Raw genomic sequence first — 24,436 nt, 5'->3', positions numbered from 1 at the left:
CTTCTTACATGCAGTCCTTATGACCAGTTGTTTAACAAACGCTTATAGGTACAACTGCCTCCGAAAGGATGCTTTATGACCCTAAAGCATGTCTGGCCATCGTAAAAGGTCACCGTACTGCTACGCTGAATACACATGACCACATCTCAGGTGCTTGAAAACCTGTTCGCACCAGTTCCTAAGTGCCCTGTGATCATGTGATCTCTCCTGTCAGCTGCCCCAGAAAGTCAGTGGAGAAACCAGCAGGGAAGGGTTGCAAGCTGCTGCCACCTGCCAAGACGACTCCCTCCTGTCTCTAAGGGCTGGCTGAAGGCGCTGCTGGCTGAAGGCAGCTGGCATTCTTTCACAGGGTGCAGAAATGAAGCTTAAATCATGAAGATCTAGGCTCCTTTTCTGCACCCCACCAGAGGAGTTTCCTTCCCTGTACAGGGGAGAGCTCACATTCTTCTGTGGGGTACAGAAACAAAGCTTAAATCTTCATGATTTAAACTGCTTTTCTGCGCCCACCAGAGAAGTTTCCTTTCATTCACAAAGCAAAACTCCTCCTCCTGTGGGAGGAGAAATGTTCTCCCTACCACCACATCTGGGAAGCCTATAGAGAATGGTACTTAACTTGTAGAATTGCACAAGCTGACCTCTGTAGGAAGGCTGTACCTTGCATCGGCTGGGTATGAGAGGTAAGTGGAGCAATTTATATGCACGGTTGGGCTCTGTAGCCAGCTGAGACCTCTCAACCTGCAGCAGTTTTGCACAAGGTGGTTGGCCCTGTAGCTGGCTGAGGCATTCAGGGTCTGGTAGGGAGCAGCACAAGGCCTCCAGAACCTCCCCAATCCCCTGAGGCACCCCCCAACCCATTTAATGACCATCACAATCACACAAATGATTTTGACACCAATTATAGTAGTAAACTGAGGACTGTCCTTCATTTAACAGATACATTGATCCATTTATATCGCTAGTTTTGTCAAACAGGTACAAAATGTTTAGAAACAAAGCTACAGTAGTGGCCAAAATTGTGGAAACCTTTTGGGAAAAGTGTATTTTTGAGGTTTGATGGCTAATAACGCCACTTTTTTTGGAGTAGTACCATAAAATTATATATCAGTGGAAAGATAATTTAATCAAGAATGTAATGCAACAAAGTTTGTTCAATTATCTGTATTCTATGAAAACTTAAAGCCAAATATCCAGAAAAAGGAAGCACAACTTGCTTAGGTTGATACCAGGTAGCTTTCCTTTATCTGATTGTAGTCAATGAGCACGATTATTTAGAAAGCCAACCAGGTGTCATCTTGTTTTGGTAATGAGCCAATCAGATCACAGTAGGATTCAGTTATGATGTCATGTATAGAAGCTGAGACGAGGACATTAGTGTGTTATGTGATCGCTATCAAGTTGGTTGGGTTTTTTTGTGTTCTTTCATTTAGTGAGCTTGTAAAACATAATAAAATTAAAATAACGGTGCAAAGAATTGACTGGTCACCCAGAAAGCAATGTAAAATAGTATTATTAAATGAACAAGCTACAGTTATAAAGAAATTAGAAGAAAAATTGGTGGAAACTTAACCAAAGGTGGCATTTCTAAGTTAGAAGAATTAAGAGACTGTGCCTACATGACAGAAGAAAATCATCTGGTCGTATACAAGATGAAATGGTGCAATGCAATGTGAAGATGAGTGCAAGGACTGTTTGGCGCAGACTATAGGAATTTGGCCTAAAATCTAGAATTCCACGAAAAAAGCCACTTTTATTTCTCAAGCAAAAGTTGGAAAGCATTACATTCTTGATTAAATTATCTTTCCATTGATATATAATTTTATGGTACTACTCCCCCCAAAAGTTATGCTATTAGCCATCAAACCTCAAAAATATAAACCAAAAAAATATAATTTTCCCAAAAGGTTTTCACAATTTTGGCCACTACTGTATGTGCGTCACGAAGGTTTTTCATAAAGCAGCTAGATTTAAGTCTGAAAGCTTTTCTATGGAGCTAGAACATTTAAAAGACAGCAGGCCTGAACTTGCAAATATTGCTATTTTTTGTTCTCTACTCCATCAGTTTTTATTATTATTTTTTTTTTTTGTTAGAGGGAAAGAAATGAAATCAAGTGGTTTAATACTGAATTATGAATTTGTCTCATTCTCCCTCTTCCCCAAATTATTACTTATTCCCCTTTTCCTTGAGTTATATAGCCTGAGGATAGTTTAATGTTAGATAAATTCAATTTGGATCCAGGCAGAAGTCCAAGGTATCCCAAAACCTGCATGCAGCAGGAAATAAGGTGTTGAAGACAATGTTCTCCAGCGCACTGCTTGGAGAATCCAAAAGCAAGGGTTATTCAACAGTCTAGCAGTCAGCCCTGAGTGTATGTGTCTAAATTTCTTGGACGCCCCCTTTGCTCGTCAGAGGCTCAGTTTTTATTCACTCAGTCAGCTAATCAGACTTGTTTTACTCATCTCTGGTGTCTAGACCTTGAATAAATTCTTCGCTTTTGGATTCTTCTATTCTGACCTTGGACTTGATTTTGAGTTGGATTTCGATTTGGCACTTTCGAATTGGTTTGGAAATAAAGGGAGTTTTCCCTTTATATTGCTTCTCTTTGGCGACTGCTGGGTGAGTCTTCTGGCCTACACCCTGTCTGGCCATATATATTTACAAATAGATAAGAAGCCCTGCCTTGCCAGGGAACTTCTAGTTTAATTTTCCCGTTGTGATTGTTGGGGCGGCTATTGAGTCCCTGCCCTGCTCTCAGCGGCATACTCGTATCCCTTTGGAGCCCTTTTTGTCGCTTTAGAGTCCCTGCCCTGCTCTCAGTGGCACACTCTTCCTACTCACTCGTTTCCCTGGGGTTTCAGAGGCCGCCATTATGTCGGAGCACGCTTTCCGCTTTTTTTTGTCCATTTTCTGCCCGGCAACAGCTTGCGCAGGCGCAGTAAGCCTCCTGATTGGTTTTTGCCCGGGAAAAGGCTGAGCAAGCGCAGACTGCATTCCTATTGCAGTTCTGCCCGGCAACAGCACCGCAGCTGCGCAGAGAGCTTCCCTGCGCTGTTTCTTGCCCTTACAGGTCTGCAATTGCAGCTGGGGCTTCTGTAATTAATCACCAGCACTTAAGAGATAGCTGAAAGGGAATAGTCAGCGTGTGTTAAGGGCCAGTAGTCGGTGGCAATGATTAAGCAGCCACTCTGGCGCCCTCTGCTGTTGGAAGGCTGTCTGCAAGTTACAGTCCTTCTGGTGTTTCCTATATTGGAGTAATCAATGCAGCCCACCTTTATATACGATTGCTGCTTGCCTAGCTGGTGTTTTTTCTTTTTTCTTCTGGCACAGCTCTGAGACAGACTGCGCAAGGAAAGAAGTGGGGGAGCCGCTACCCCCAAGCAACCTTCTGGAAATAAGAATAAATTAATGACATAATTTAAAAAAAAGGGAAAAATATTAATAATAATATAAAATAAATAAAATAAAATAATAAGCAAAGGGAATATGGAAAACATCAATTCCATAGGACATGTATTTTTTCTCATTTGTGCCAAGCACCTGCTTACCTTTTTTTCTACTCATGTCTTCAGCACTTCTCAGCATGGATGACTGTGAGCTTTCTTCCGACTTGGAGCACAGCCCTGGACCTTCTGAGGCTCCATCTTCCCCGGGCCCTGCAAAGAAAAAGCCAAAAAAGCAGGATACGCACGAGTCTGCCACAGCTCTGGCTGTTTCAACGAGGAGCCGCACAGCCTTATCGGCTGCCGCCAAGGATGCCGACAGACGTCATAAGGCGCTCGAGCGACAATTTGATCGGGCTCAGCGACAGGCTCAGTCAACGGCCTCGCCTGCAATCATTTCAGCTGCCGGCCCTGTAGGGGTTTCTGCCCCCCCCTTCAGGGATCATACCTTCTGGGTGCCAAGGTCACTCTCTTGTGACTGGTTCTTCTCCAATGCCCGCAGTGGTGAATTCTCCCGCTGCCCTCTCGCACGGCATAGCAGTTCCGGTGGATTTGTCTCGTACACGGCCTCCTGCTCAGTGCCCTCCTCCGGAGGCTACTTAAACACCCACGGCCGCGGGGCTCTGCCCGCGGGGTCCTTCACATGTCATGTTAGCATGTAACATAGAGAATCTCATTTCTCAAACTATATCCAGGACTTTGGCTGCTAGCGCACACCAACCTAATTTGTACAGACCGGTTTCAATGGCTGCACCCCCTCCGCCGCTGCCGCCACCTTCACCGCCGCCGCCGCCTCCTCTGGCTCCTCAAGTCTTTCACTATGATGATCAGGCAGACTGCTGCTCGTCTCAGTTGGACTCTGCTCAAGCTGAGGATTCCTCTTTGGAGGATGAGGAGGCCCAAAGGGACATGGAGTTTTTCCGATGATGATGACCTCCTTCCCAACAGGCTGGTGTTTACTGGTCTATTCCGACCGTCTCTATTTAAATCCTTATTGCACAAGGCAACGTCATCTACTCATTTGGCCACCTCAGAGGGTCTCTCCGATCCGCCAACAACGTTGGAACCGCACGATACTCTGTTTAACATTCCTAAAACGGAACAAACCTACATTCCATGTCCTGAACTTTTCACGGAAGTTGTGCAACGTTCCTGGAACCTGCCGTCCTACTTGCCGGCACCTACCAATCTTGACTGTAAGTTATACTGTTCAGCCCCGTCTCTCCAGGACCTCTTGGCATTACCAACAGTGGATACGCCTGTAGCGAACTTGACTTTGTCTGCCACGCTCCTGTCTCACGACATTGCCAACGGCCTTCGGACAGAGGACCGGGAGGCAGAACTCCAGTCCGCAAGACACACAACGCGGTGGCCTCGGCGGTCAAGGCGGCGACCTCATGATGCCTTTTGGACTTTCATCCGCACCCAGGACCTTTACAAAGCTCCTGTCGGCCGTAGCTGCACATCTTCGGCAGATGCCAATCAGAGTACTTTGTTATTTGGACGATGTGCTCATCTTGTCGTCCACACAGACCCAAGCTGCACGGGATCTGGCCACTGCCTTCAGCACCACGGCTTCTCCTTGAACCTGACAAAGAGCCACTTGTGCCCCACTACCAGGATCTTACACCTGGGCTCCGTTATAGAATCCAGCAAGGGGCTGTCCCCGGACCGGTGCCGTAACATCCAGACATTGATTCGTCAAATTCTCTCGCTCCAGTCCGTCCCTCTCTTGCTCCTGTCTCGTCTTCTCGGGAAGATGATTTCATGCATCTCCATTGTCCCGTGGGCGGATTTTCATGGTCGCCAGCTTCAATGGTTCATGCTCCCGTACCAGCGTTCCCGCCGCAGCAATTCCACGGCTCGGGTATCCCTCCCGACAGAGGTTCGCGGGTCTCTTCGCTGGTGGACTTCGTCGGCTCTAACAAAGGGCTGCACCTTCTTGGAACCGCATCGTCTCACGATAACGACCGATGCCAGCCTGACCGGCTGGGGCGCTCACATGCATTCCCAAGTTGCTCAGGGCAGTTGGTCGCCAGCGGATCGCCAGAACGAGATCAACTGGCTGGAACTTCGTGCGGTTCGCCTCACTCTCCTCCAGTTCCAGTCATCGGTGGAGGGTCACCATGTGCTGGTCCGGATGGACAACGTGACAACGATGGCACACGTGAGCCATGAAGGGGGCACCCACTCAAAACCGCTGATGGAAGAGGCATCCCGGTTGCTGACTTGGGCGGAGTGCCACCTCCTCTCCCTCCGGGCACAACACATCTCCGGGACGGCGAACATCACCGCAGACTGGTTGAGCAGAACGCAGATAGACAACTCAGAATGGCGCCTTCACCCGGACATCTTCCGCGAGCTGTCCCACCGCTTCGGGGCCCCCGTCATCGACCTGTTCGCTTGTCGGGACAACGCCCAGCTCCCTCGGTTCTTCGCTCGCCACCCTTGTCCGCAAGCGGAGGGGATCGACGCACTCGCAATTCCCTGGCCTTGGGCTGCTATACGCCTTTCCCCCGATTCCGCTTATTCCACGACTTGTCCGCAAGATCCTGTGCGAGAAGGCAGAAGTCCTGCTTATCGCTCCACACTGGCCACGGAGGGCCTGGTACGCGGACCTACTGAATCTCAGTCACCCCTCCATGGCGAATTCCGGACGACAGGATTTCTCTCAGCCAGGGGGTCATACTGCACCCAGAGCCCCAATGGCTGCAGTTGACTGCCTGGCGTTTGAGAGGATCCTTCTGAGATGGGACAACATCTCAGGGAAGGCTATCTCTACCATCCAGGCATCACGACGTCCCTCCACGTGTCGCATCTGCAACGCAACCTGGACTTCATTCTGCATTTGGTGCTCCCAGGCCCATACGGACCCTACCTCCACATCTGTCGCTGAGGTGATAGATTTTCTCCAAGACGGACTGGACAAGGGGCTTGCCCCGAACACGCTCCGTCGACAAATGGCAGCCTTGTCTACAGTCCTCTCGACCAGGAACGACTTACCTCTCTCGCATGACACGAGGATCCGGGGGTTTCTCAGGGGTGCAGTGAACCTAAGACCTCCAGTCGTTCACCGCTACCCGACCTGGGACCTGTCCCTGGTCCTTCACGTGCTTACACAGCCCCCCTTCGAACCCTTAGGCTCCGTCAGCCTGCGGTTTCTCACCTTAAAGACTGCCTTTTTGGTCGTGATCAACTTGGCCCGCCGTGTTTCCGAGCTGGCCGCCCTATCCGTACGGGAGGACCTCTGCACTTTCTACCCTAACCGGGTGGTCCTTCAGCTTGATCTGTCGTTCCTGCCTAAAGTCAATTCCCTCTACCACCGTCAGCAGGAATTGGTTTTCCCGGACTTCTGCCCGGACCTGAGATATCTGCGAGAGGCCCAATGGCACACATTAGATGTCCGTAGAGCCTTACGCAGGTATATTCGGAGGACTCGGCATTTCTGTAAGTCGGAGGCGCTGTTCATCTCTTTTCTGCCCGCGACGATGGGACAAAAGGTCTTCTCGTCCACCATCGGGAGATGGCTGAAAGCCTGCATTTCCAAGGCGTACATGCTTCAGGACAAGCCAGTTCCTGGCAGGATCTTACCTCATTCCACACAAAGTGCATCCACCACAGCTGCTTGGGCGACTCAGGTCAACATCGCTGACATCTGCAAGGCAGCAACCTGGACGTCGCTGAATACTTTCATCCACCACTATAGAGTTGATACGTACGCCTCGGCTGACGCCTCGTTCGAGTTCTGCAAGCTGTGTGTTCTGCTCCGGTCACGCATGCGCAGCCTTCCGCCCTCCCTATGTAAAACTTGCTTGGGCATGTCCCTCGCTTTTGGATTCTCCAAGCAGCGCACTGGAGAATGGACATTGCTTACCTGAACGTCCCTTCTAGGTGCGCTGCTGGAGAATCCAACCCGCCCGGTAAGGCTGCTGAATCTGGAACTACACATGTCTCCTTGAACTGTTTCTTCGTGAACAAAAACTGAGCCTCTGACGAGCAAAGGGGGCGTGTCCAAGAAATTTAAAGACACATACACTCATGGCTGACTGCTAGACTGTTGAATAGCCCTCGCTTTTGGATTCTCCAGCAGTGCGCCTAGAAGGGACGTTCAGGTAAGCAACGTCCATTCTCAGCATCTCAGTAGTTCTGTTATTTCAGAAATGGATATTAATGACCTTAGAATATTACTAAATTAGCCCTGAAACCTCTAGCAGAGAAATTAATTATCACAAGCAAAGGAGTCTTTAATGTTCTTTATAGCTGGGACAAAGAGGGAGGAAGTAATCTCTCTAATGGATGAACTCCAGCCAAGTTAGTCAGAGAACAAGGCAGCAGGAAAGTGACTCCCAAAAAAGTTTTTTTCCATGGACGCTTTCTTTTCTGTCCTTCCATTTGAGGTTTTTGCTGGCTCTCAAGATGATAGTAATAAAGGAAAAGACTGCGGATCTTAAAATTTAAGATGCTAAAGAATAGGCTTTAAAAGGAATTATTCCTTCTCATGAATAAGATTGGGCTGGATGTGTGATCTGGCAGGGTTCCGATATCCTTTAGTTTATGTAGATCAGACTAAGAGTCCGTGTGTGATCAATCAGAGCCATTCAAGATCTCAAGAATATAAGAGAAGAGGAGACAATAGTTCAGCCATTGTTGCTCCCTAGCTATTGGTATTTGTGCTATGATGGTTTAAAGGGAGATAAATACTTGGCAAAACTTGATCATCAGTAACCTAATTCCTCTTGAATATGTTCCACCTCCCATTACAGATAAAATTTCCTTAAACTTGAGCTCAATTCCTGATGACTTCAATGATACATCCCATTTTTTAAAATAGAAAAATGGAAATAGTTTGCTATTATGTTCTCAAGTGTTTCCTGATAATCTCTGTCAAAGTAAATTTACGGCTCTCACATCTGATAGCAATGAATTCTACAATGTTATTACGCATTACTTCCGTTGGTCCTGAATTTCATTTTAATAAATAGTTAAAATATTGCATGTGAAAACACCCCCCTTCTTTCTGCCCACATTTTCTGTACTTCTAAGATGTTTTCCTCATATTTCTTTTTTCCAAACTAAAAAATCTTTAATATTTACAACTTTCCTTCTTAGGAAAGCTCTAGTCCACAAATGCTCTAGTCCTCAAATGATTCTGATTGCTTTGTTTTGCTCTCCTCCAGCTCTAGAACATCTTTTTTCAGGCGAAGCTGACAAATTTATTTATTTGATTTATATTTTCTATCTCTTTAACTGCCCATCTCTCTCAAAATGCAAAGGATCTATGAATTCTAAAAGTCAAGAAACACAGTGAAAAAGTGGGGCCAAGATTAAATATATAGAAGATAAAACTAATGACCACAGGTAGAATATGGAACCCCTATAAACGATAGTCCTATGTCCTCCTGGAGTGGCCTGCTCCTTGTCTCTCACCATATCTCATCTTGCCTATCACTATCATAATATTTTGGCCTACCTCTGTCCCCCAACAGCAGCCCCATCCCCATACTGTCATTTCTTCAGGTTCTTGGCTTAATGAATAACAGAATATAAATATCTCAGGCCCTTAGTTCCAAAGACGAGGAACCAGCTACTATACAGTTCAGTTTTCAGAACAGAACAGAACAGAACAGAACAGAACAACAGAGTTGGAAGGGATCTTGGAGGTCTTCTAGTCCAATGCCTGGGAGGATCAGCTGAGCAGCCCAAGACACATTACCTCAGAGTTGGTCAGGGCATCCGGTAACAACCCCTCACTCTACTATGATACACCTGCACACACTAACATAAAAAGGCACCTCTCCTCTGCAGCTTCTACCGGCAGTCAGGGGGTCTTTTCCTTTATACAAGGTCAATTCCTCTTCCAACTCTCATCAAAAGGAGGAATTCCCAGACATGCACTCACACCAACATAGAGGGCCAGCCCTCCCTTGCGACTCTCATCCCATCCAACCTCCCACCAAATCCACCTCTGGTTCTTAGCCAGAGAAAGGAGGAAAAAGGGAGGATTTTTTTAAAAAAAAAAAAAAGGAATGGGCACTCAGTTTAACAGTGGCAAACTCACAGTTCAGCTCTTTCTTTCTTTCTTTTATTAGATTTATATACCGCCCTACTCCCGCAGTACTCAGGGCGGTGAACAGGCACAAAAATAAAATACATAAATACAAAAATTTAAAAGCAAAAATAAAACCAGATTAAACAATTTAGCCCGAGACAAATTTAAAACATCCCAATAATTTGAAAACAGATTTAAAATTTTCAATTTAAAAGAAAAGGGGGAAAAGGTTAGGCCAGGCCAGCTTGCTGGAATAGGAAGGTCTTAAGAGCGCGGCGGAAAGTGCGCAGATCCGGGATCCTCCGTATCTCTGGGGGGAGCTTGTTCCAGATAGTGGGTGCCCCCACAGAGAAGGCCCTCCCCCTAGGGGCCACCAGTTGACACTGTTTGGCTGACGGTACCCAGAGAAGCCCCTCTCTATGAGAGCATACCGGGCAGTAGGAGGCTATTTGTGGTAGTAGGCGGTCCCGTAAGTAGCCAGGTCCTAAGCCATGGAGTACTCTAAAGGTGGTAACCAAAACCTTGAAGCGCACCCGGAAGACCTCCGGGAGCCAGTGCAGCTTGCGCAGGAGAGGTGTTACATGGGAGCACCATGTCGCTCCCATAACCACCCACTCTCAGGCACTTTGCCATTCGATGGAATGTACAGAGACATCACAGCTTTTGAATATCTTTTAATGGTTGCTCTATCCAGTGCTAGTCTACAATGTATTTCTTGACTGCGGATTCCTTCACTACCGATGGATTGATTCTAAAAGGCAGAAGCTACCCACTTCTTATCTTCATTGTCAATTGTTAAGGCTGGTTATTCTAGCTTCTCAATTTCAGCTCTGATACCCTGTCAGTAGATCTTCAGAAGCCCTGGCTTTCAGCTCCTGCTTCTGAATTCTAGGTCAGTCTAATAAAGCTTCTCTCATCAGCGATTTAACCATTAATGAGTGGACCATCTGGCATGTATCACTTGAGAGCTGGCTGGGTCTAGAAGGGATATTGCTTGTCCAGAGATATGCCCAGCTAGATTTCAGATGTAGCATCAGCCAAGATCCCGGGATGGAGGGTGTGATGATTGTTATCTGGGAATTTCTTACCGGCTTCGAAGTTGCTGAACTACAGGTTGGCAGATCCTGTTCATTAAGTTGAATTCTAGAGATCAGTTGGGATTGCTGCTGTTATATCAGCCTCCCTACTACACAGCAGCTCCTGTGCTTCTTAACTTAATTTCTGGGCTGGCAGTGGAATTTACAGTTTTGGGGGACTTCAGTCTGTCTTCTTTAGGATTGGAATCTGAGGTGGCTCATGAGTTCAGGCATAACCATGATTGATCATGGGCCTACCCCAGATTGTCCGGAGACCAACATGATGGGACAGTGGCCATACACGGGATCTTGTATACTTATTGGAGCATCAAATATGTAATCTGTATTTATATAAATACTCATAGGAAAAAAGAGTCCATCCAAGAATAGAAAATCTTAAGTAGTTCTCATTTTTTGCAGTAGAGGGGTCGAGTTGCAGCTCATTTTATTTAGCTGAATTGATAGTTACCCACTACCTCCCATCCCTTCCAAAACAACAGTTCTTGGACAGTTCAAATGCCAAAGTGCCATTTGCTTTCTATCCAGGTGCTGTTGATCTGCATACACACGTCTCACTGCAGGAGAGAAATCAGAAATGTATTTCTGGAGTGCTCAGTTGGAAAATCCTGCTTGAATGCTTAGCTAGTCTTTGTAGAAAATAGTTCATTTGATCTTGGTTTTCAGTATACTTCCATAAATTTGTTCAGTGTACATCTGTAGGTAACATCTGCTCAATTGTTTTGCAAGTAACACAATAATGCTTAAGCAGTGCCATTAAAGAAGTACTGGACCCTCTCATACAGTTCCTCCTGAATGGGCTGCCATGTAAGCAGGTTTTTGTTGTTATAAATAGATAAGATTAGAGCAGCCTCTCCAGGTGTACCCAGACCACATTAAGTCATACGGGCTGTGAATTCTGAAAGTTGTATTCCCAATACTTCTGAAGGACAGAAGGAGAATTGCCCAGTTTCTAGCAAATGTAACTCATAATATATCAAAGAACAGCATCTGCAGATAGTTGTAAAGTAGAGTTGAGCTGAGCTGAGCTGAGCTGAGCATTGACTCTGTTCCTTAATTGTGATGCATACAAAGTAAGCATCAGCATTTCTATTGAGCCTCTCTTGAGTCTCCATTTATATTTTCTCTTAGCTTCAAACGACCACCATTGTCCTGATGTAACAGTAGCAAAGAGAGGTTACACATTTCTTCATTGGGATCTGGGTGTTCTTTGAAATGCTGTTAGTGACCACTGGGGAAACAGAATGTATCAGAATATAACAACTGAAACGGATTACGTATTAGATTATTAGCATGCAGAAGATCTAGATTTAAATCCCAGTGCAGCCTCAAGACTCAATGAGTACCCTTTGGCTGCTTGCAGACATTCAACAGCCTAACCAAGTTTGCAAACTTAGCATGAAGATAAAATTATAAAACACACTTAAGCACTTTGAACAGGATACAGATAATGGAATACGTTTGCACGTGTTTTACAAGTAACGTAATGGCCATATGGAAATAAGCAATTTTTAAATAACCAAAGGAACATACTGTATGGCATATATGGAGTCTTAAAAAAACCAAAGAATTAGTAATAGCTGCTCCGCAATTAACCTATCATTTTTGAAAAGACATTTTTGAAAAGCAGTTTGCTTTTATTTATATGGGAGGCAAGATGCCAGTACACACAAGTGTGTTCATCAGGGAGTGAGGCAAGGGAATGATCAAAGAAAAAGTTCTTATGAAATCAAGGCAAATTACATTGCTATAAAGGTAAGTTGAGAACAGTTTAAAGCATAACTGGAAGAACTTAGATTTAATATTTATAAAACCTAATTAGCTGTAACACAAAACAACAGGTAGATTCCCTCCCCCTCAATTTATCATTATGCAAGTAAGATTTTCCAGGTCTTAAATTGCACAGGGAGCCAACTTAATTATACAAAAGACTCCCTGTTCAGTCCCCCAAACAGGCAAAACTGAAGGACTGAAGATTGGTGGGGAGGCAATCAAATCTGTTCACTTTCACATTGTTTAACAGTGACTGTATTTGGGAAAAGAGAATGCCCAACAGAGCTTCTCTTGATTATAACTTCTCCCTAGAATTAGTGAATGGGGGCTCACTTATTTTGGCAGTCTTCCGTTGCACAATAAATGGTAATACTGTTTGCTACAAGTACTATAAGAAGACAATTCCTGCGTATAGAAAACTACTGGAAAGTAATTAGACATACATGGGTAACTTTCATATATGGTGCTTTTCAGTTTTTTTAAAAAATACAGTTATCCTACAAAAACCAAACCAGATAGGATGAAAGTGAAATAGGAGAAGATTGAACTGCATTAGAGAGGGCTTGTTTTTAGGAAAAACAACAACATAAGCAGAAGTAGGTTTTGGATAGTGTATTTTAAGAATAAATAACTTGCAGTTGCAGGCAGTTTAGGATAATATATATACAGTATAGCAACAGAAAGAGAATGATTTAGAAGGGAGATTGGTATCCACAGTGAAATTTATCCAGATTCAGCCTCAAACTTCAAATATAAGATGCTTTCCCTTCCCCTCAACCTTTCAAATTCCCATATACAAAAAACAAGTATTCTAGAAAATAAGCAATGTTAAGTCTGTGTTTTATGATACATAGCTTTCTATATGGAAATACTGTTTTTTGTAGAAAAAAATAATAAGGTTTTGTGGATCTTTCCTTCCTAAAAAATGAAAAGGAACTCCTGCAATTATCTAGATGTAGGATTAACAGTAACATGTAAGTAATCCTAGCTTTGTAACTAGAAATATTCTCTTTCCATAGCAGACCTCTGATTCTCAACTCTTTTACTCCCTGTTCTCCATAGGCTACATCCAGAAGATTAAATCTGGGGAGGAAGATTTTGAATCCTTAGCATCACAGTTCAGTGACTGCAGCTCAGCCAAGGCAGGGGGAGATCTGGGTACTTTTGGAAGAGGTGAGTTAATCGATGTTATGTGGCTGCAGTTCTGCTTTCTGAGCAGGTTGGGGATAATCCATCAAGATTATAAAAGGAAGGACACTGAATTTTCCTCCTTATGAAATAATTGTTTTTTTTTGTGAAGCATATTCTAAGAAGGAGCAAAATGAGTAAATCAGTGCTTTTGAATATAGAACAACCCTCAAGACAATCAGAACCTATAGCAGTGGCCATATTATCAGGGCAATTCTTGAAATGAAAACCAAGCATTGAAAGTTGTCTGGGCTGCTGTAGGCTGTTCTCTTTTATGCTTCAAGGAAGCTTAATTTTGGGATCATTCTTTTGAAGAAGTTCTGGATACTATGAAAGTAGCTCTGTGTTCAGCTTGCACAGATTATGTACCTAATAATAACATACCTTTTACTAATTAGATCATGCGTTAAGGAAGATATACCCTTATTACACTATATATTGTTGACGGGAACCAACTTTTTACTACTTTTCTTGCACAAAATGTGAGTACCCATGAAAGTACATAGAGCAACACACGTAGAGAGGGGACAGAGAGTATCAGAATGTCCATAAGTCTGGGATGGGCAACTTTTGAGGAGTCAGAAGCCACAACTCAGCCCCTCAACCTTCAGGGGGCCTTCCAGTATGAAACCTCTATCACTAAAAGAGTTATGGCTGAGCTTTTTGGTCTGATTATTTTTTGGGAGGAAGAGATTTTCTAGATAGGAATAGGAGATTTCTAAGGGGTGAACTGAGAGCCAGTTAAGGCATAAGGCTCGACACTGGGAGACTGAGTTCTAGTCTCCCCTTAGGCAAATAGCAGTGGTGGGTTCCTCCCGATTTGGCCCGGTTCTCCCGAGCCGGTAGTGGTAACGATATGACATCACCGAACCGGTTCTGCTCCCCCGCTCCCCCCCGCTTCCCCCCACCCCCCGCGTTATTCTTACCTTTTATTTGGCCCCACCCAATTCTCAGTCTATTGCTGCCTCCTGAGTCCCAGCTGATGGCTAGAGGGAAAAAAAACTGTTTAAACTCTTGTCGCGGGGCTTCAAAGGGCCGCCCTACAGGTGATCAGTGTTAAAAGAAAACAAATGAGTAGACCAGTGTCTGCAAAAATACATGAGTAGATCAGTGCCTGCAAAAATAAATGGGTAGACCAGTGCCTGAAAAAAATAAATGGGTAGATTGGTACAGCTCTGCAAGCAGTTAAAAGCCTGGTAGACCAGTACCTCTGCTAAATCCTAAATAATTGACACATGACCATCAAACCACACCCACGAAATAAGCCATGCCCACAGAACCGGTGGTAAAAAAATTTAGAACCCACCCCTGGCACATAGCCACATATCTTTGGGCTCACTTTCAGCTGGAGGAACCAGGCAATGGCAAACCACTTTTAAAAAAAACCTTGCCAAGAAAACTGCAGGGATAGGTTAAGGCAGTTTCTGAGAATCGTACATAATTGAATAGGAAAAAAAAGATGAGCTATTTAAAATTCTACCTAGGCCAAAAAATTAGCTGAAATGTGGTCGTTGTGCTGCTTAGAGTTGTCGAAGAGAATTCAAGATCCTAAGAGGAGACAAATGTCTTGGTTTTATGCTGATGATAACAGCATTCCCTAATTTTGGCCAAATTAACAATTCCACAATTAAACGCAACTATGATCTAGCTCCCTTTGGAAATACTGCTTTTTATGACAACTGTCACAAGATAGAGTGCCCCTTATCAAGTGACATCTACTTATGGGTGACTTATTGCAAATTCTGCCAACTCTGAAACTTGTGTATTCTGTGAATACACAAGCATATTCTGTGAATATGCTATATTTTTGACTATTTGATGTTACTGAATATGTTATGTGTCTTGTTAAAAAATTATTTGAGAAACTGAGTCTATCATGCATCTTGGAATCTGCTTTGGGTCAAAATAATTGAAATGTTCTAAACCATAATAGGTGAGGATGCTGCATTGTTTGCATGCATCCTGCATATGATAAACCTTTCTGCCTGCTCTGTCAGCCCAGCTGAATCATTGGTTCCCTCTAGTTCCTACTGTACATTTATATTAATGGATGCTTTCTTGTTAAGCAATTTACCACCTGAAGGTTGTTTCCTTCACATTAGTTTAGTTTTCTTAGCCTTGGGCACAGCATAATGCACCTTGAAATGCTATGGATAATCTGTCTTTGCCCTCAAGTATGCTACCCAGGACAATTGCATCCATTTCTGGGCCAATGTCTTTAAAATCCTGAAATCAGATATCCTCTAGGCTTGAAAAAAAAGTTTATAGAAAAAAAAGTAAAAGATTTAATCTATCAATCAGTCTCCTAAGCGTGGGATATATCTGCTTGTTTTGAAAATAAAAGATGCTAATAGAAAAGCCTAGCAATGTTTCTGTCTCTCCTGGCTTTCATGAGACAGTATTTCTTTTTGTTTGAAAATTAAAAGATGCTGAAGCTCAATGATAACGAACAAGAGTAGCTGCTAGTAGGTGTTGGGAAAGGCCTTTTCGTGCCTGAGATCTGGAAAGTTCTAGAAAAGAGATACACATGAAGCAGATTCATATATTGAGATGTTAACTTGTTTCCCAAGAACACTGGAATTCTACTAACTACTGCTAATTAATTCTAACATACTTATTTTGTATCATCTATTTTGCTTGTTTTCTTCATTTGAGAAAGGAAAAAACCCTGTATCTCACGTGCTGAAGTTCTCCCATTTCGCCAAACTTGATCCAGCCTTAAACTTCACTAGCTGCTGCTTTATGATTCTTGTTTTAAAAGCTAGAAACCTCCTTTTCTTTGAAACTGGAAATTTCAAGAAGTTGAGTATAGAACATGATGTTACCAGTTTGTAGGCAATAGGATGGGATGGGATGATAATATGGCCTAGAAATATCTTCCAATATAAGTAAATAGGAGAACTATGTGTGGGCTGTAATGGCCAGTGCAGAATCAAGAAGCTATTGAGAGGGAATAATTCAGTCTTTGATAGGGCATCTTTATCATTAGACTCAAGTTTGCATCTTGAATATTTGCTATGAAAATAATTTATTTAGAAGAGATTGAGAATCAAACAATACAGGTTTTCATTTAGAACAAGAGGCAGCAATTGTTTGAACTGGGACTCTGAATTGTAAGAGCTTGCATTGGGCTTACTCACAAAATATCTGGTATGAGACAGTGTTCCACTTAATGATAGATAATCCTTTTGTGCAACTTCCTTGAACCTGAATTCAAATATATATGCTGTTAGGAGAGTATACTCTAATGAGCACAATGCAGATAATATAAAGACTGTTTAAACATTTTAAAATTGTAATGAAAATATTTAACTACATGTTAATTATACATGAAGCTACAATAAAATATACTAGTTGTTTTGTAGTCTGCTAGTTTAGTTGACCTGAGTCCCTGACTCTGGTGAGTCAGAAATTGCAGAGAGAAAAATATGTGCCTTATAGTTTCTCTCTGCAGTTGGCATCTCTCCATGCAGAGTAAGTTCTGTCCAGATCTGCTACCAACGTAATCATCTTGTTGAAATGAGCTACTTGAAAATAATGGCATAATTTAGCATTTGAGTTTAACTAATTTTAATTAATTACAATGAAGTCATAGTCTTATATTTTTAAAACAAGCAGATATATCCCAACTCAGGAAACTGACTTGATAGATGAAACTTTAAACAATCCACCAAAGCATATCCATTTTTTCCATGTAAGTTCTGTAAAAGCTTTAGCATCTCAATACATGTATACCGGTAGTGTTCAGTAACCTTCATCACATATGAATATTCCACACAGTTCAACATGTTATGGGATTTTGGTATAGTGGAGGTTATGGTGGGTTGCAGAGGACCTGAAGAAGGCCTTATTGGTATTAACGAGCAATTTCGTGGCAGGGTTTGATTTTTGTCTTGATGAGCTTCCAATAATATATTTGTTTGTATTCCAAGGATGGGAAATATTTGGAACATACATGGTCTTCAAGTAGTCCCAAAATAGAGGTTCCAAATAGGATCCATCAGTAGTAGCAGAGTAAATTTAGAGAAAAATATTTAATATTCTCTCAAGGATCTTTTAAAAAAGAAATTTTAAAGAAATAAATCCATAAATTCATATCAATATATATAACATGAATGTGCAAGACAGGTGAAATAATTAGCATAGCTACTGTTTATCATCCAAGACCTTAGTTCCTTCTTAAAATAATAGACTTTGCCCTTGATAGTTAGTGTTTATGTGTAACTGGAAGAAAAAAAAATGAAGTTGCTAACTTTGGTTAGAAACTTTTATTTTCTTTTCCTGGGAATAAGTTCTTGGTTTGCATGAAGATACTATTTTTTAAATTGTCGTTTATCTTCACAAATTCTGCCTTATTGTTCAGAGGCAGTAATTCCTCCCCAAGTCAAATATTTCCCAGAAGAAAAGATGATTGCTAATATTGGCATTTTGGATTGCAAAGTAATGAAAAAGCTATTAATCATAGGCTGCCAGTGACTGGTAGTTGGGTCTCATTTAGAAACTGTCATTTCAGCTGTGGTCTTGGGTGACTTACTGAAGGAGAGAGTTTAGACGAGACAGACTCAACGATGCAGTAGCAATGCTGCTGGAATTTTGTTGTCCACTAGATGGGACTAGGAGCACAAGTAGTTCTTCCGTGATAACCACTTTCGGTCTTCTTGTACTCAATGGATGGGATTACTAGCTGTAATTTGCTACAATTACAAATCCTGGATATGTTTAGAAGTAAAAAAAAAAAACATTCTCATTTAGTCTTTTAAAAAATCAAGAGCAATTGATATTTCCTCTGTTTTAATAAATTCTGGATGAAGAAACTGAGAGGATTTTTTTTTTTTGATTCAGAAATTAAGAACTTTTGGGTTGAGAATAAATCCAAATCAACATTTATTTGAAGGTTATAAATTATCATGTGCTGCACAGCTGCATGGAGAAAACCAATTATTTAAGGCAAAGTAGCATATCTTATTACAGTTGTTAATTAGTATCCACAGTTCTGGAAATATGTGCATTTTTAAAAATTGAATACTTAATTACAAATAGTTATAAACTCAGTTATGAAATGAGAAACAATTTAAGTAATTTATTTGAATGACTTAATTACTCTCTTGCTTTTTTGTGGTGGTGATTCAATTTAATACATCCTGCATTTTTAAACCAGTCTTGCTATTTTTTTTTTCCAAAAAAGGAAATCCTATAGCAGTGAATTACATTGTTGTGGTCAACTATTCATATCGTGGTTGTGCAAGAATGAGCAAAACTAGGATTGCAATGGTAGCATGTAGAGCATTGAACTGACGCACATATGCATGCATTTGCATATGCACAAACTTTGGGGTCTTTGTTAAAAAAAGATGTCCCATTTTTGGATATCTTCCATTTTAAAGCTCAGTTCAAAAGAGAAATATTTTACGTGTGATATTTTCCCCCAATAAAATTCTATTGCCAGCAGGATTATAACTTTAAATCTTTTCCTTTTCCCATTTTATGAGCTAAAACTTTGGGGGAAATAGCAGGCTGAAGCCATTATGACTAGTCCTGGAAGAAGTTTTGCTTAGCGCAAAACTAAGGATTGCTTAGCGCATTGTAAGCCGTCCTGAGTCTCCGGAGAAGGGCGGCATATAAATCAAATTAAAAAAAAAAAAAAGTTTAGAGTCATAATTATAAAAGTTGCAGATGGATTGAAAGCCACAAGTGAATAATAAATTCCACTAATCTCTCAGACACGCAAACCACCAGGAATGTATCCAGCATAAAAAGAACATATAATAGCAGCAGCAACAACAACAACAACAACAACAACAACAACAACGCAAGGATTCATCTGGAATACTGCCTTTAAGCTTTCTGGATTTATCTTCTATAGCAGTGGCAATACTGCACATAACAATTCTAATTCAAGAGTCCTACACGAGGTTTATCCAGTTTCCTTTCTACTTGGGTCAATTTTGGCATCTTAGCAAGTCCTAATTTTTAGTGCTACGTTCAGTCACCAGGGCTCCCTTCTTTTTCTTTCTGTCCTTGGCACTGATACTCAAGACTTGAAGGGAAATAGATGCCAGTTAAAAGATCCAATATTTTGATTAGGGAGAAGTAAATCTTTGAACCTCTGTAAATTGGATACTGATCCAATTTGTTTTTTGATGGGTCACACAGCAGTTTTGTAACTGTCTTTCTCCCAGCTGTTGTTTTCCCCTATGGATTTCAAAACATTCTCTGGGCTGTCATGAGCTGACTGATTCTGCTATAGTCAGATGGGAGAGAAAGGAAGTCTGGGGCCACATCTGGCCTCACCAAACAAGTATAACTGGTTCCAGCAATGTAAGCCATTTTCAAGATAGCTGTTAGTTCTTTGGTCAGACTGGCAATAAGCCTGTCCTGCTCTCATTTGTTACTCAGTCTGGGGCCAAATCAGATTACCCAGCATTAAGAGACTTCTTTCCTGTCCCTCCCCTGAATTTCTTGAATCACTAGTTAAGAACTAGATTAGGGTAAATTTAAAAATACAGTATATCTACTCAGCAGGGAATGTTCCCTACCAATTGTCATTGTAGCTTAATATTTAGGATCAATTTTACGATTGGAATATAGAAATACTTTGCTAGGATAAGTAGCCAGTCCCTAGTTCTCGTGAAGATAAAGGGAAGGAGGAGGAAAGCATATTCGGACTTGCAAAATTCTGTCCTATAATAATGTACAATAAAGTAATATTGATCTACTTGGCATTGGTTTCCTAATCTGGTCTACCTTAAGTAAGTTTTGAAGAGACCCTACAGTAACATCTCTGCTGCTAGAAATTAGACACAGCACAGCAAGAAGATTAGGCTAGAATCCTTTCTCTGTTGTACTTTATTTTTGTAGATTGTCTGATATAGAGGAAAAAGCATTGGAGAGTGGAACTCCCCTATATGTATATTGAAGTGATGCATGCCACCCTGCTGCTTGGTTCTACACATGCAGACCCATCCTGATTCTGAATCATGAGGGTAAATTGAGCAGCAAAGAAAGATAAGATACAATAAGGGTGATTCAGGTTTCTACAGTCAAAACATGCACATACTCTAGGTATTAACATTGGCTCAATCACATTTGAGCTTGATGGGGCTTGTGGGTTGTGATGTATTTTCTCTGCTCCTCTGCATTTCAAATGGTGGACAATCTCCAGGGAACGTGTCGATGGAGAATGTGTCAGGGAAGGGACAGCCTGCCATTTTAATCCAAGAAGCTCCAAATATTAGAAAATGTATGCACAAAGCTGGGTCCTTAATTAACATTTATCACTGTAAAAGTGGTCACTAGCTGAAAGAAAAATGCATATATTTATCCAGCACTGAAATAATTAATATTTGGGTGATATTTTTCAGTAAGATCATCTAATATGTCTTCAAATATTTAGACTGGCCATAAACGCGTAGAAGTCCAGTCTACGAATATGGAATCCTATATTACAGATTTTTGTGTGCTCATAGCTACTACAGATAGTTCCCGACTTACAACCATTTGTTTAGTAAACATTCAAAGTTACAGCAACACTGAAAAAAGTGACTTATGACTATTTTCACACTTAGGACCATTACTACATCCCCATGGTTACATGATCAAAATTTGGATACTTGGCAGCTGGCAGTATCATGGGATCATATGATCATCTTTTTCGAGCTTCTGACAAGCAAAGTCAATGGGAAAGCCAGATTCACTTAACAATGGTATTACTAATTTAGCAGATGTAGTGATTCACTTAACAACTGTGACAAGAGGTCGTAAAATGGAGCAAAATTCACTTAACTACCTTGCTTAGATTCAATTGGGTGTAAATCAAGGACTACTTTTATAGGATTGCCTCTGGCTTTTTTCTGTTTAGCTAGAACCAATGGGGGAAACATTTGCTACTTCTAGATGTTCATGTTTGGAATTAATTCTAGATACTCTTGATATGGCTGTCAGTTTTCCACTTTTCACTTGAAATTTGTTTTCTGTCTGACAGGTCAAATGCAGAAACCTTTTGAAGATGCCTCCTTTGCGCTGAGGACTGGTGAGATGAGTGGACCGGTATTCACAGATTCAGGGATCCATATAATTCTGCGTACAGAATGAGTGTTTTGGCACCATGCACATGGAAAAGAAAGGGTGATGGGGGAAAAAGGAACAAGAGAACCTTTATTCCAACCATTGGTACGCTCTCTATCCCAGAACAAACTTCATATCTAGCTTATTGTTTATTTTTGTTTATATATGTATATATAAAATATATAAACATAAACAATAAGTGTGTGCATATGCAACACACATCAATGTATCTGTTTCATATTTCAGTACCTTATTTGACATGTTGAAGAAATGTTTTCCCCCGCCTATATTGATGCATGTTAGCTGGGGCAGAAAACAATTGAAACAATGAGACAGTAGCATCTTGCATAGACACAATGACAGTGTTTTTAACAACAATAAAAAATGGAAATCCCAAGCTGCTTGAGTTTAATATTGATGGTTTCTTCCATTCAGGAGACATGTCTACACTTACAGGGTCATGCTTCAATGCTTTCCCTCTATATCCAACTTATAGAGTTATTTATTATAGGGCCGTACTGATGGTGGCAAAGTTTAGCTCTCAGTGTCTAAGTAGAATAAAAATCTCCTTTGCCACGATATATCCTGGTTTAAGTTCACAAGTAAAAACACCCCATTTCTTATCTCTCTCACCCACAATTCAGTGTCATTCATTTCTTAATTTGGCCAATCATTGATAAATTGTTTTTGGATGTAAACTAGAACACTCCTGTCGCCTCACTTTATTGCTGTAGATTTAGGAGTACAGATTCCTTATGATAACGTGCAAATTCCACTGGACTTCACTTCCAACTTTCATCAAGGGCTGGGTTTCAGAAGTTGCAAAGGGACTTGATATTGTCTGGATAGGAATTCTCTGTGCTCACCTAAGCCTACACCGGACTCTGCTGTCAGAAATATAAGTATAAATTCACCATATGCTGATTACCATAATGCATTCACATTGAATTAAATCTTGCTGATGACTTTTTTAGGCAGACAGATATTTATCTTCTACGTTATTCCAGTACAGTCCCTCCCCAATTTATTTAGCCCTCTAAAATTTCATTAGATATATTACATCTTAATCATTCTTGTGTGTTGTTCTTGATGCTGAAATACTATCCCGAGAAAAGGCCATTTAGTTATTGGCTTCCAAGTTTTTTGGTTTGTGTTTTCTATTTTCTTTTGTTCAGAAGCTGGTCATGATCCATTTGTGGTTTAAGTCACTCTTTCGGTTTTTCTGCATTGCTTTTTCTCTATAAAATCAATACGATTTCCACCAAGTTCCCTGCTTTTGATCTGATGCAAACAAGCTTTGTGTATATATATGTACAGAGAGTGTTCCAGTTCTCTTATGTAAGAAAATAAAAATAAATCCCTGCCAACTATCAACATCAAAGTTTGATCTTGTGATATTTCTTGTTATTTTTAATGTCGTTGTGCAGATTTTATTTTAATGCATTTTCTGATCAGTCAAATGGAACATAGGATTCAGGTTTTTTTAGTGCTAACCCATAACTTGCCAAATCAACAGATCAAGGACATGCCCCTCCATAAACTGGCTTTCAAATTCCTTGATAAATCATGTGCTTTGAGCACTGCTGGATAGATGGAGGAAAAGAAACCTGATTAGTCCCCATTCATCCCTCTCAGTTTGATAAGACATGTTGTTCTGGTGATGAGAAAAGTATTGGAAAAGAGAAGTAAAGATTAAGGATAAGTATTGACCTATGTAATATCTCATCCTAAAGTTTTATATAGGCATAGCTAGAGGTGCCTTTCAAGAAATGTTTTGAACAGGTTTCAAATAATTGTTGGAAAATACTGGAAATATCTATCACACTTTTTAGATCTTTCTACCCCAAATTCTGACCCACTGAAGGATTTTTTTTTAGAAGATACATTTTTGAAAATTGTCATCCAATTACTTTTAAACGAAAATAATTTTTGCTTATGTTCCATGATTTTAGACCAGGTCTTATTTTAATGCTTCTATTATACGATTGGCTCTTGATTTCCATAGAAACTTTTTTTCCATTTAGAAGAAGAGGTCCATTATTACCGATGTGCTTTTTTCTGCATGTTATCTTCTACATTATAATATTACTTCATTTCAAAATGAATTCAGAAGACCAAAGTCTGCCTAGTTGCCATGGTGGAATTTATTGTATAGCAGAAAAGAAACACTTTTTTGATGCTGGGAGTTACATTTAAAAAAACAAAAGAAAAAGAAAAAAAAACCCTTTAATAAGCTGAAATACTGGAAATGGTATATTGATGTCGTCAAAGGAGGCATGGTTATATTTTAATTTTATCCCTTTTTATGTTTGCAATCTGATTTTTTTAAAAAAATAAAAAATCATTAGCTATGCTAAGCTTCCAGTTGGCTTACATATGTAAGTAGCGCTGCTAGTAAATACCCAGTAGTATTAACAAATAAAATTTCTAAAAAAAAAAATCCTGTTAATTTAAAATCTTTCTCAATCTTCCTTCCTTCCTTCCTTCCTTCCTTCCTTCCTTCCTTCCTTCCTTCCTTCCTTCCTTCCTTCCTTCCGATACTTACTGTGCTTTCTGGAAGAACAGTGGACCTATGCAAATTACCCCAATTCTTGTAGAGTCAATTTTTGTGAATATTGATATGAGAATCAAATTCCTCAAGAGGAGACATGTTTAAGAAGAACTTCCTCCTGAAAATCTGCAGTGAGAGCAAAAGAAGTCTTTACCCTACCATATCCTCTGCTGAGAAATAGAGCTGGGATTATCTACCACAGGCAAGGTCTTGTTCTATGTACAAGACTTAATAGTTGAGGCTCTTGAGACATTTGTACTGGGTCAATACTAACCATGT

The 24,436-nt window shown here is 41.2% G+C and overlaps 1 protein-coding gene across 3 annotated transcripts in view; it reads left to right on the top strand.

Annotated features, from left to right (window-relative positions):
- Positions 1–22,987, top strand: part of PIN1 (peptidylprolyl cis/trans isomerase, NIMA-interacting 1) — a 47,975-nt gene extending 24,988 nt beyond the window's left edge. For 2 of the 3 annotated variants that reach the window (XM_070935021.1, XM_070935022.1), the window contains exons 3-4: positions 13,417–13,527; positions 21,524–22,987. In XM_070935021.1, the coding sequence (XP_070791122.1) occupies positions 13,417–13,527; positions 21,524–21,633 (221 nt within the window). In that variant the 3' untranslated portion in view covers positions 21,634–22,987. Of the gene's footprint in view, positions 1–13,416; positions 13,528–13,940; positions 14,025–21,523 lie in introns of all 3 variants that reach the window. The other variant, XM_070935023.1, reaches the window with a different exon arrangement.
- Positions 22,988–24,436: the final 1,449 nt, after the last annotated feature.

Source organism: Pituophis catenifer, unplaced genomic scaffold, assembly GCF_029215685.1.
Source record: "Pituophis catenifer annectens isolate HBS135680 unplaced genomic scaffold, rPitCat1.0.hap2 SCAF_2, whole genome shotgun sequence".
In the NCBI taxonomy this organism is placed as follows: Eukaryota; Metazoa; Chordata; class Lepidosauria; order Squamata; family Colubridae; genus Pituophis; species Pituophis catenifer.
The sequence above is the reverse complement of the archived record's forward strand: the minus strand, read 5'-3'. Positions and strand labels throughout refer to the sequence as shown.